At 44.0% G+C, this 13,268-nt stretch overlaps 1 protein-coding gene across 1 annotated transcript in view; it reads right to left on the minus strand.

The window, feature by feature from the left end:
• The window catches only part of cubn (cubilin (intrinsic factor-cobalamin receptor)), a 457,745-nt gene that overhangs the window by 245,415 nt on the left and 199,062 nt on the right, over window positions 1-13,268 (minus strand). The window contains exons 26-28 of the mRNA XM_070880231.1: window positions 11,399-11,580; window positions 3,137-3,293; window positions 2,935-3,051 (exon numbers count right to left, since the gene is read on the minus strand). Of these exons, the coding sequence (XP_070736332.1) occupies window positions 2,935-3,051; window positions 3,137-3,293; window positions 11,399-11,580 (456 nt within the window). The remainder of the gene's footprint in view (window positions 1-2,934; window positions 3,052-3,136; window positions 3,294-11,398; window positions 11,581-13,268) is intronic.

Raw genomic sequence — 13,268 nt, forward strand, 5'->3', positions numbered from 1 at the left:
TCATCCAAAAGACGGCACCTCCCACAGTGCAGCAATCCCTCAGTACTGCACTGGAATATCAGCCTAGATTTTTGTGTTCAAGTCTCTGGAGCAGGACTTAAACCCACAATCTTCTGACTCAGAGGTGAGTGCGCTATCAACTGAACCACAGCTGACACATGTATCGTCAGCAACTGCAAAAGTGTATGCAAGTACTGACACCTGCTCGACTACTTCATCGTCCGAGCGATGGACCGCAAGGACGTGCGCATTACCCGCACCATGACAGGAGCCGATGACTGCTGGACGGACCACCACCTAATCCACTCCTTCATCAACATCAATATAGCCCCAAAGCAGCGACGGAACAGAAATTATGCCACAGAAAAATCAACGCCGGGGCACTCAAAGACCCAGTTAAGAAAGCCCTATACAGCCAGCGCCTCACTGCCAACCTGGTGATCCTCAATGACCCCGAGAGGCAGAGTGCCCACAGCGATTGGTCTGCCCTCCAGGCCACCCTAACCAGTGCCTGTGAAGAGTTGCTCTGTCACTCAACCAGGAAACACCAAGACTGGTTTGACGAGAACGACCAGGAGATCCAGAAGCTAATAAGCCACAGGCGCAAGGCATTTCTGAACTTCAAGCAGTAACCCAATTTGGGAACAGCAAAGCAGTTGAAGGCCGAGGTCCAACAAAAAACCTGTGACCTAAAGAATAGATGGTGGGTGGAGAAAACACAGGAGAGCTAGCAGCTGGCCGACAACCATGACGAGCAAGGATTCTTCACCGCATTTAAATCCACCTACGGCCAAAGCACCCAAGGCCCCACTCCACTGCTGGCCAAGAACGGAGAGGCACTCATTAAGGGCACCAAGGCAATCAGGGCCCGCTGGATGGAACACTTCAAAGATCGCCTTAACTGAAACTCTGCCTTCGACACAAGTGTCCTCCACTCCATCCCGCAGCATGCTACCTACCACCATCTCAGCAAAACCCCAGCCCTGCACGAGGTAGAATAGGCCATCCTTCAGCTCAAGAACAACAAGGCATCAGGAGTAGATGGAATCCCCACTGAGGCACTAAAGTATGGTGGAGAAGCACTATTAGCACGAATGCATGACCTCATCTCTCTTATCTGGAAGGAGGAGAGCATGCCGGGAGATCTCAGAGATGCTGTAATCGTGACCATTTCCAAAAAAGTGGACAAGTCTGACTGAGGCAATTACAGAGGAACCTCCTTACTTTGGCCACTGCGAAAGTCATCACAAGAATCTTCCTTAATCGTCTTCTCCCTGTGGCTGAAGAGCTCCTCCCAGAGTCACAATGTGGATTCTGTCCACTAAGGGTTACAATGGACATGATCTTCACCACGTGACAACGATAAGAGAAATGCAGGGAACAGCACCAACCCTTGTACATGGTCTTCTTTGATCTCACCAAGGCCTTTGACACTGTCAATCGCGAGGGACTATGGAGCGTCCTCCTCCATTTCAGTTGCCCCCAAAAGTTTGTCACCATCCTCTGCCTGCTCCATGACAACATGCAGTCGTGATCCTGACCAACAGATTCACCACAGACCCAATCCACGTCCGGACCGGGGTCAAGCAGGGCTGCGTCACCACGCCAACTCTCTTCTCGATCTTCCTTGCTGCAGTGCTCCATCTCAGGCTCAACAAGCTCCTCTTTGGAGTGGACCTATAGAACCAATGGGAACCTGTTCAACCTTCGTCGCCTCCAGGCTGGATCCAAGGTCGTCTCATCCTCTGTCATCGAACTACAGTATGTGGACGCCATTTTCATCTGCGCACATTTAGAGGCCGAACCTCAAGCCATCTTCAACATCTTCACCAAGGTGTATGAAAGCATGGGCCTTACACTAAACATCCGTAAGACAAAGGTCCTTCACCAACCTGACCCCGCCACACAACACTGCCGCCCACCCCACCCCCTCCTCCCCGGTCATCAAAATCCACGGCACGGCCTTGGACAACGTGCACCATTTTCCATACCTCTGGAGCTTACTATCAGCAAGGGCAGACATTGATGACGAGGTTCAACACTGCCTCCAGTGTGCCAGTGCAGCCTTCAGAAGCCTGAGGAAGAGAATGTTTGAAGACCAGGACCTCAAATCTGGCACCAAGCCTATGGTCTACAGGGCAGTAGTGATACCCGTCCTCCTATATGGCTCAGAGACATGGACCATATACAGTAGACATCTCACAGCGTTGGAGAATTACCACCAATGCTGCCTCAACAAGATCCTGCAAATCCACTGGGAGGATAGATGCACCAAGATCAGTGTTCTCGCTCAGACCAACATCCCCAGCATCGAAGTTCTGACCACACTCAACCAGCTCCATTGGGCAGGCCACATCGTCCGCATGCCGGACACGAGACTCCCAAAGCAAGCACTCTACTCGGAACTCCTAAATGGCAAGCGATCGCCAGGTGGGCAGAGAAAACGCTTCAAGGACACCCTCAAAGCCTCCTTGATAAAGTGCAACATCCCCACCGGCATCTGGGAATCCCTGGCCTAAGACCACCCTAAGTGGAGGAAGAGCATCTGGGAGGGCGCTGAGCACCTCGAGTCTCATCACTGAGAGCATGCAGAAAACAAGTGCAGACAGCGGAAAAAGCGTGCGGCAAACTAGACTCCCCATCCACCTTTTCCTTCAACGACTGTCTGTCCCACCTGTGACAGAGACTGTAATTCCCGAATTGGACTGTACAGTCACCTGAGAACTCACTTTTAGAGTGGAAGCAAGTCTTCCTCGATTTCGAGGGACTGTCTATGCCAGCATCAATACAAATAGTTAACTAAAACAAAACATAGATAATGATTAATTTCCTAACTGTACAGCGCATACGAAAGGGAAAAATATTCAGCATTAGCCAATACAGTCACAAAAAACACAGGAAATTGACTGTGATTATAATTAGTGTCTTACGTACATGGTTTTTGGGCTCGAATGATCCAACTACAGTTCTGATTGTTTGAATAGTTGTTGGGATACAGAGGCGATGTGATAGCTCCACCAATATCATCAGTAACAATAGAGGACCCACATGCTGTAAACAAAACAGAATGTGAAAGTAGGACATTCTGGGTGAACTTATGTTAATCTTCTAAAATAATAGTTAAAATTAGACTTGCCTTGATTAAACTGTGCTCTGAATCCTCTGTGCTCAATACTTCTTTGTGAGCGGAAATGTACATAGACTACATTGTGAGTGGAGGTGATCCCTCCTGGAATTAAACCACCACACAGTTTCCCCAACATGGGGGCTGCTTCATCCAAACCATCATAAACCTACAAGAGAAGAGATAGCAATTGCAGTGGATTATGAAGAAGTCAGGCTATTCAAGTTATTATTCTTCATGCCAATTTCATAATTTCCGCTTCATCTTAGGCCTTCTACATTGTTCCAATGAAACTTCACAAACAGTAAGTCTGCTGGACACACCAGCCCCCTGGACTGAAAGTTAACCTTAGCAACTTCAGATCTCAGCTATGTCCCCTATTTTCTTGCTTGTTTCTTACATCTACCTCTCACTTCATTCACCTCCAGTTTTGGAGATGGGAGGGGGTGAAGAACATGCAGGTGGCGTGGCATACCAGTGCACCCGCCACCCGCCTGTTCTTGCCGGCGTGAAGCCTGAGCCATTTTGTGGGCCAGGCATCATTGACATGATGCTGACGAGCTGTGGGCGCCAAGCAGGCACCCTGTTGCAGCTCACCAGTTGCGCATGGGCGGAAAATCGTCTGGCTCCCATGTGGAGCCTGAGGGGGTGGCGTTGTCCCGGGAGCCCTCGGATGGGCCGGCAGCAGCCGGAGATATTTTGTGCGCCGAGAGGAGCACGCCTGTTCCTACTAGCTCCACAAAAAAACTTCAACATTTGTTGGGCTGTTTTTTGAGTAGCCTTTAGTGGTTCCCTTAAGGACTGTTGGATAGGCCACACAACAGCTGGTAAAAACGGGCGGAGTATGCATGGCGCAGCTTCTGCCATGCATACTTTAGAATTGCAATTAGGGGCCTGTGTACATGGTAGGGTCCCAATTTGCATATTACAAGTGGATTTCCACTTAACACAGGTGGACCATACCCAAAATGGCGGTGGTTGGAGCATCAGTGTAAACAGGGCGGTCAGTGACTCAATGCCATTTGTGGCTGCTACTGCCCCGTTTACACAAGGCAGAGTGATTAAATTCGGCCCAGTTTTTTCATGTGTCTTTGCAATGCATTTCCATTGCCTTATTTAGTTATTTGCATAGTTTTTTTTACTTTTAATGTCTTTTTATTCCCTCACTAAGAGAATCTTTGCAATTCATTCACCAGGATTCTACTCTTTCCAGACTTTCTATAAAACAACCATTCGAAGGTCAATAGCACTCATGAGCTTACTCTCTCTGACAGCACTCAGATACCTGCTGATTCCCGCCTACTCTTTATTTTCCTCAGTCTTATAAAAAGGACTTGTGTAACTTACGGTTTCCAGCTTGGATGAAGGATCTTTGCAGAAGCTGGCAGACCTGCAACCTACGTGCAGCATTTTCTGGTTTTAATTTAGATTTCAAATTCTTTTTATATAATCAACCTTTTCTCATTTTAACTATTTATGCTCAAATCTGAAAAAATTAAAATTCAAAGCCTACTTTTGTAGTCACTGAGCTGCTCAGCACTATCCTCTCTTTGTAGCATTTAGAATTTTTCCTGAATGGAATTTTGTTAACTTATATTTCTTATTATTTAAGATGCATCATTTTTTGACTCAACACTAATCCAGCAGACATGGATTCCAGACTGGTTGCCATGGGGATTGGAATGTTAGGTCTATGATCCAGTGCAGCGAACTATGAAGATGTGAATCTATGACTAGGTCATTCAGGGGCTGGGGGATGGGGGCGGGATTGGCAGCCACAAGTTTAATTAAAGTGAATGCCGTGAGCTGGTCCCGGGCATTCAGACTTTAGGCTCTTTGTATTAACAGCAGAGCCTTGCAGTATTAGAGTGACCAGCTTTCTGACATGGAGTGTAAAAAGGGGAGATGAGTGAGAAAGGTTGAAGCAGGATCAAAAGTCTTGTAAAATATAAAAATGCCCAGAGCCAAAATTAGAGAAGTAAAAATACTAACGGCAGCTCATAGAAAGTATTAACCACTGAACGCCAGTTAACTCCCATTTGTAGAAATATAGTGAAAGAAAAGAAAGACTTGGATTTATATAGCGCCTTTCACGACCATCAGACGTCTCAAAACACTTTACAGCCAATGAAGTACTTTAGGAGTGTAGTCACTGTTGTAATGTGGGAAACAGTGATTAAAAAATAAATGGAAAGTTACCAAGAATCAGTTTTCATGCAAAATTAAGATAAATTTGAGTTCCTCCACATGGAATAAAATTAATTAAACATGTTAGATGATTTGAGAGGTGAGTCTGAGGTAATTTAATTTCAATCACAGTAAAGCAATAAACACTTACTTTCTTGTTTCCTTTCTAAACATTGTGTGCATGTTATTTTCTAAAATTTAAAGTCAGACAATCAATTGGAATCAAAACTTTTAATCACATCTAATGTCAAAGATGGACATCACTTGAACAAGTGACAAATGAAGGTAGACTTAAAAAAGGGTGAAAATTACATACTTTAGTCCCAAAGCTTAATGATTCCGCTCCAACAAAACTAGGTGTGGCACAGCACAATGAAACTTAGCAGGAGAATTCACAGGCTCAGCTATCAGCGTGAATAAATCCACCCCTAGCTCCCAGTCTCTCTTTAAGTGGATTTCTTACAAGACAAAACGAATTTTCAAAACTACTCACAATTTTTAAATTGGAGTATTGAGCCTGTCTCAGAATTGTGAATGTGACCAGCTGAAGAAAAGGGTGCTTGTATTTGCTTCTCAGCAGATTCCATAATAGGCCTGTAGAGGCCCAGTAAAAGGAAAGCTGCAACCTTTAACCTTGAACTAAAATACAACACAAATTGCTGTCAGCAATTTCAGCTCAGTGCATTTTCCCTCCCTCTATATACTGTAAAAGTTCCTGATTGTAGAGTTCTGTTGTCCTGAAGAAACCTACTGACACAGAGATTAACTACACTCAGCCTATTGTTACAATGAGGGTGATTTTCAGTTTGGGTACACATCGGGTGGGTAGTATTCAGGGCAATCACATCACCCACCTAATGGCAGCAGCAAAAGGCCCCAACCATTTTCATGGTTAGGCCACATTATAAATACACAAAAAGTGTCAGCTGTGGCTCAGTGGGTAAGCACACTCGCTTCTGCGTCAGATGGTTGTGGGTTCAATTCCCACTCCAGGGATTTAAGCACATAAATCTAGGCTGACACTCCAGTACAGTGTTGAGGAACTGTTGCACAGTTGGAGGTGCCATCTTTCGGATGAGACATTAAACTAGGGCCTCGTCTACTCTCTCTGGTGCATGTAAAAGCTCCCATGGCACTATTTCGAAGAAGAGCAGGGAAGTTATCCCCGGTGTCCTATATTTATCCCTCAATCAACATAACAAAAACAGATTATCAAGTCATTATCATATTGCTGTTTGTGGGAGCTTGCTGTGTGCAAATTAGCTGCCGCGTTTCCCACATTATAACAGTGACTACACTCCAAAAGTACTTCATTAGCTGTAAAGCGCTTTGAGATGTCCAGTGAACATGAAAGGTGCTACATAAATGCCAGTCTTTCTTTTACTTTTGGTGAACTGCCAGTGTTTAACAAGCCTTTCTGAGTGGGTGGGGGAGGGGCGGGGAGGCGAGGGAGTTGGTAAGGAGGCAATCCTGGGGGTGGGGGCAGGGGTGTTACCACTGAGAGACCGGCAGCGCATGGGAAGATTTTTGTTGGGTGAGGAAGGGTCTATGTCTAGTACCATTCGATGTAGTGTGGGGATCGCGTGTGTAGCTCATTGGCATTTGAAAATTGCATTGGGGTCCGAGGGGCACAAGACTCTGATTTGCATATTCAAACAGGCTCCTGCCTGTTTCGGGCAGGCTTGCCTATTTCCCTGCCGGCTCCAAAGATACAGCAGGTTGAACATCGATGACAACAGGGCCACAATCTTAGACTCACTGCTGCCCTGTACCCATCTGAAAACAAATTTGAAGCCGTTCCCAATGACTCAGTATTAACTAGAACAAAGGAGAATACACTGGGAGCCAGATGTTTCCTTTTAGATATTTCAAAACATTTGGCTGAATCTAGCAGACAATTTGCAGAGTCATCATCATCATAGGCAGTCCCTCGGAATCAAGGAAGACTTGCTTCCACTCTTAGCATGAGTCCTTAGGTGGCTGTACAGTCCAATACGAGAACCACAGTCTCTGTCACAGGCGGGACAGACAGTGGTTGAAGGGAAGGGTAGAGCCTGGTTTGCCGCATGCTCCTTCCACTGCCTGCGCTTGATTTCTGCATGCTCTCGGCGACGATACTCGAGGAGCTCAGCGCCCTCCCGAATGCACTTCCTCCACTTAGGGCGGTCTTTGGCCAGGGACTCCCAGGTGTCAGTGAGGATGCCACACTTTATCAGGGAGGCTTTGATGGTGTCCTTGTAACGTTTCCTCTGCCCACCTTTGGCTCGTTTGCCAAGGACGAGTTCCGAATAGAGCGTTTGCTTTGGGAGTCTCGAGTCTGGCATGCGAAGCTGATCAAGTGCGGTCGGTGCTTCAATGCTGGGGATGTTGGCCTGGACGAGGACGCTAATGTTGGTGCGTCTGTCTTCCCAGGCGATTTGTAGGATCTTGCGGAGACATCATTGGTGGTATTTCTCTGGTGACTTGAGGTGTCTACTGTACATGGTCCATGTCTCTGAGCCATACAGGAGGGCGGGTATTATTATGGCCCTGCAGACCATGAGCTTGGTGACAGTTTTGAGGGACTGGTCTTCAAACACTCTTTTCCTCAGGCGGCCAAAGGCTGCACTGGCGCACTGGAGGCGGCGTTGGATCTCATCGTCAATGCCTGCTCTTGTTAATAGGAGGCTCCCGAGATAAGGGAAGTGGTCCACGTTGTCCAGGGCCGCGCCGTGGATCTTGATGTCTGGGGGGGCAGTGCTGTGCGGCAAGGAAAGGCTGATGGAGGACCTTTGTCTTACTGATGTTTAGCATAAGGCCTATGCTTTCGTACATCGGTAAATATGCTGACTATGTCCTGGAGTTCAGCCTCTGGGTGTGCACAGGCGCAGGCGTCGTCCGCGTACTGTAGCTCGACAACAGAGGTTGGGGTGGTCTTGGACCTGGCCTGGAGACAGCGCAGGTTGAACAGGTTCCCACTAGTTCTGTAGTTTAGTTCCACTCCAGCGGGGAGCTTGTTGACTGTGTGGTGGATATTAAATTTTACTGGTATTGCATGGTGCTTAGGTCTGATAAAGTGAGGCCAAGGGCATTTTTGCACTAGTGGAGTGCAGCTCCATTATAGATTTGTGAATCTATGACTAGGTCATCGGGTTACAGCCATTAGTTTGATTAAAGTAAATGCAGTGTGACTGAAAATCCCCTGGTAGCATGGCTACTTTTTAACATTACTGAGAGATGGACCAATCTATTTGGAGACTGATTTTAGGCCACCTTATTTTTTCATTATACACCGAATATTTAAGATATAGCAAACAATTAACTGTAACAGCCAAAAAGTGAGACAATCCATGATTCTTCACATGCAGAGTTCCTGATCCTGTCAGAACATGGTGGACAGGGAGGCACAGAGCTGCTGTACAGGGAACAATGATGGGCAAGTCACTCCATGATACCCACATTTACTTCCTAGTAGTCAGTTCCAGGACCGCACAAGTGAGGTTAAAGAGCAGGTCACTTGATCACCATTTTGAAGGATAAGAAATAAGATTAAATTATCTAGACCTTTAAATATACATTATTAGCATATATACAACCATGCTAATAACCCTGTGCACTCTCCCACAAACATACAACAACTTCACAAAATCTGTCTGTAAACATTTGAAAACATGTTTTTAAAAGTTAAAAAGGGGAAAATAAAGATCATCAAAGTGAAGGACAGCTTGTTGATCTCACAACTGTCAATTAACTAGATTAGCTCAGATACAATCAAATATTAGCAAGTTAACTGTTTCACCAACTAGCAACAATCATACAGATGCTCAAAATGATGCTCCATTTTGCTGAGGCGAAAATACGCCTGTTAATTTATATTACTAAGATATTTTCAGATTCTTTTATATTTTTATCAGTACAAAAATCTCCAAGCAAACAAGCAATATCTTAGCTGCGAGTTAATCTTAATTATTTCAAGAAGGTAAAAAAAAGCACATATATTTATTCACAAAATGGCGCACAGATAAGAAATAAACTCCTAAAAGGTTGATATTAACATGTTTCAATGCAGTGAACCGAGCTTGTTCAAACCTAATTGTAGATTGGTAGCAGTAGGGGTTAAATTGTACAAGGCTGCTGAATGAACATCTGTTTCCTCTAACATCTAAGCCTGCATTCCAGTTTTGTCCTAATTAATGCAATGGCCATTCCCAGCGACCACAGTTCCTTTTATTTGCATGCAGGAAACCCCAGTCATCGGATGCGTATATATTTACCAAATATACCCAGTTTTCCTCCATCCTTTGTGTGAGTCACTCTGCAGCTGTGCCAGTGACATAATTTATAAATAGTATCACTAAAGAATTCAAGAAAACTGCTTAATTAACCTTATATTCTAGATTTCAGATTCAACTTTCAGCATGTTTCTCTGTGTTTGGAACAATTAAACCAAAATCATTAACTCTGCTTGTTTTCTTTTCACAAACAGGATGCTACAGAGTGAAAACCAGTGTTTATTTTTCACTCGGATGGATAATTAAGGCTCTGCTGAAATACAGGCTTAGAGGATGCAGCCTCCATAAAATGGGAGTGTCACTGGAAATGATTCCGTCTCTGTGGATCTGCAGCTAATCTCTATCTTTAATTTGCAAGTTCACTGCTCAGGTATTTCCAAATAAAACACTAGCTAGGCTTAGTTTTAAACAAAATCTATAAGATGTTCAGAAGGGGAAAAAAGAAATATTAGTCCATTTGTGCCAAATTGAGAGAGAGTTCAAAGTGAACCAGCTGAGATGAAGTTGTCTGAACTCATTTCAACTACAGCAATTAATGAGAAACATTTTATACAATGTCCTGAGCAAAAGAAGATTGATTTTACTCGGCACTAGTTTCAACTGTTGCAAGCGAAGTGCTGCATCATGTGACCAAATTCCTCACTGGAACAAGTGCTGTGTTCTGGAGATTGACATTGACATTTCCTTCTAATTTTATTTTTTCTGGATTAATTTGGAGCTAATCATGCTGAGGAATGCCGGTTTTGGAAATTGTTTCCTTTTTCCACCTTTTGTACTCTGTCAGCATTAATTAATCTTAGGACTGCTATAACACGGATCAGATGCAAGCTAAAGTTCCCTTGCTCTGCAGAAACAATAGGGAAGCTTTTCCATTTCAGCACTCCTGGCGAATGTCAGGAAATTCCATGCTGCAGTCCATGACTTGTCTGACCATTAATTCATCAGGAATACTAAAGCAGAAACTTCTAGTCAATGTGCCTTAATTGATACTTGAGAAGAACTGCCTGAAATGATTTAGGGCATTCTCAACCCAGTCCCCAATTAGCACAAACTGGCAGCATTAAAAAACCCACAATTCAACATTATATTGGCAGTCTCTTAAGAGAGACTATAATGTTGGCAGATTCAGTAGTGAATGCTTTTTTGAGGTTGGACTTGAAGCACAATACTGAGGCAGAGAAGAGCACCCAGCCCTTTTTGATCACAAAATGCTCAGGGATGAAACTGGGCAGCCAAAATGGAAGAAATATTAAATTCTCCAGCATTGACATCCATCTTCATAATGAGCATAAACATTCGCCAGAAAAGTGCTTTCTAACCCCCTGTATCTAAAGATGAGCTGATTCCTTTTGTTGTATTGGTGGATAAACAAAGTGATTTACTGGTGTAACAGTCATTTGCCTGCTTCACACAGCTCCGCTCATGATTCCAGTCGAGGCCAAACATATAGTTAATCAACCATGCATGTGACAAGTATCAGGTTGAACAGTCACAATGGAGCGAAATGACTAGGCTCAGTTTAAAAAAAAATCTCTTCTGAAATCTGATGTATAATCTAGCATTGTCATCAGGAGCTAAGTTTTATGGGAGTAAATCAGGAAGGGCTGGAACTGGGTGACTCGATGACTGGCATTGCCTTCTAAATTGAAATAGTACACATATTGCTATAGGCACATAAATATTGTGCTGATTTACTAATAATTACCTAATTTTAAAATATCACTCCCCATACTCTTTTTAATAAAACTCTTTCATGCAACTACCTAATACCCTTTTAAAATAAATTATGGATTTAATCATTTTTTTTCTGACTTACAGCTACATAGTCAGAATGACATGATTGATGATGTTCAAGGTCGAAGTCAGTGAAGTCAAGCAGGATGCGATAGTGGTCATCCACAGTGATGACCCAGGAACAATCCACATTATTGCCATAAGGACTGGGGTAGTTTGGTGAGTGGATCTCTCCTTTAGGGGCTATAAAAATCCCACCACAACCTGAAAGCAAAATGTTTGAAAAAAGGGAAAGGCATTTATATGTGGAAATGAAAAACAACTTTAAAGCTAAGTCTCATATTTCAGCAAGTTGCTTGGGGAGGGGTGGCTATTAAGGAAGGCAATTCCCCCACCCCTCCCCAAATCATACACTTGAAACTAAAATGAGATTAATAATAGTGAATAATTACTATATTAACCCGGATTTTGCAGTCAGTGGCGAACAAACGGCACTCGACGATCATTGCACGTACACTTGCCCACAGACTTTTGAGGCCTTTCACACTGCGAGTTGTGGTAATTAGAAAGCTGAAACAATGCAGCATCCTCTACAGGAGGATCTGAAACCTGTGTGAACAGGACAAGCAACAGTGTGCAACCTCAACCAATCAAATTAAAGAATCCTTACTGAGGCACGCTGAGTCTAATTCAGGAAGTGTAAGTTACAGTATTTAATTCAATATAAAATCATGTACAGAAAATGAAATAAAAAGAGGGAAAGAAAGATGGGATTAAGAGAGGGATAGAGATAAAAGAGACAAAGAAAAAGTAAAAATTTTAAATTTAAAAAAAAATCTTCAGCAGTAATTAAAATCTGAAGGAATGAGACTTCACACATGTAAAAGTAAATTTTCAGTGTCAAAGATATTATTTGGCTTAATTAAGACTTATCACCCGATTTAAAAATCACTTACACTTGAATGGGCAAGCCCCAACTTTTTCTGGCATGTTTAATGGGTATTCAGTGGGTAAGTGTCACAACCCTACGCCATTGTATGTATGTGAATGTCGAGTCTTTTGGCGAGATACTGTTAGAGCAAAACTTGTGAGGAGCAGGGCAACTCGGACAGCAACTTCCTAATTTCCACGTTTAACTACGCATGTGCAGATGCCAGAAGTTGCTGTCCAATTTATCCTTGAATAATGGGGAGCGCTGATACCCTCACCATTATTTGGAACGTAGAATCCAGGCTATTATTAGTGAGTTCAATCAATTGATTCTAACTGTGCAGAGCTCTCCTTTCATTTCATTTAAAACTTGCCAACTCCTTCAAAGAGTCTCCAACAGGCTGTCCACACAGTGGAAGGATGTGGGTTTATAATTATGAGCTCCCAATCTCAGTCATGCTGCTGTTGTGAGATAACTATCAGAATCTGGGTACTTCCTCACAGTGGGCTCAATTTTCCCCTGTATTTGTGCCATTTTTTTTTGAGCAGGCTGCTTTTTCTGGCTTAAGTTAAAAATGGCCAGTTTCCCCAATCAATTTGTACCAGCGTAATTCAGTTCATTACGAATTTTTTAAGTCAGTTTTTTTTCAGCCAAAGGAGGCATAACCAGCCACCTATGCCACTTCTGGCCATTTAGGGAAGTTTGGCCAGCTGAGAGTTACTCCAGTTCTGATTGGGCCAACGTATGTGGCCTGTCCTGAAAAACCTTCCCTCGAGTTAAGGAAATCGGCGCAGGTAAGGAAAGTGATGCAGCAGATGCCCGGACACACTGAAAGAATTGAACAACACATAGCAGCAACTTACTTCCAACTCCGCCCGAAAGCTGTCCGGTCCCATTCTCGGTCCCCGGTTCACACAGACAGTCTAGCCTCGGCTCGCATTGTGTCCCTGGTTACCATGGCAGCCCGATCTTTTTGGCGCAGATCAAGGCTCCAGCCCCAAAACTAAAGGTCGGGTTAGAC

Source organism: Pristiophorus japonicus, chromosome 5, assembly GCF_044704955.1.
Source record: "Pristiophorus japonicus isolate sPriJap1 chromosome 5, sPriJap1.hap1, whole genome shotgun sequence".
NCBI classification, from domain to species: domain Eukaryota; kingdom Metazoa; phylum Chordata; class Chondrichthyes; family Pristiophoridae; genus Pristiophorus; species Pristiophorus japonicus.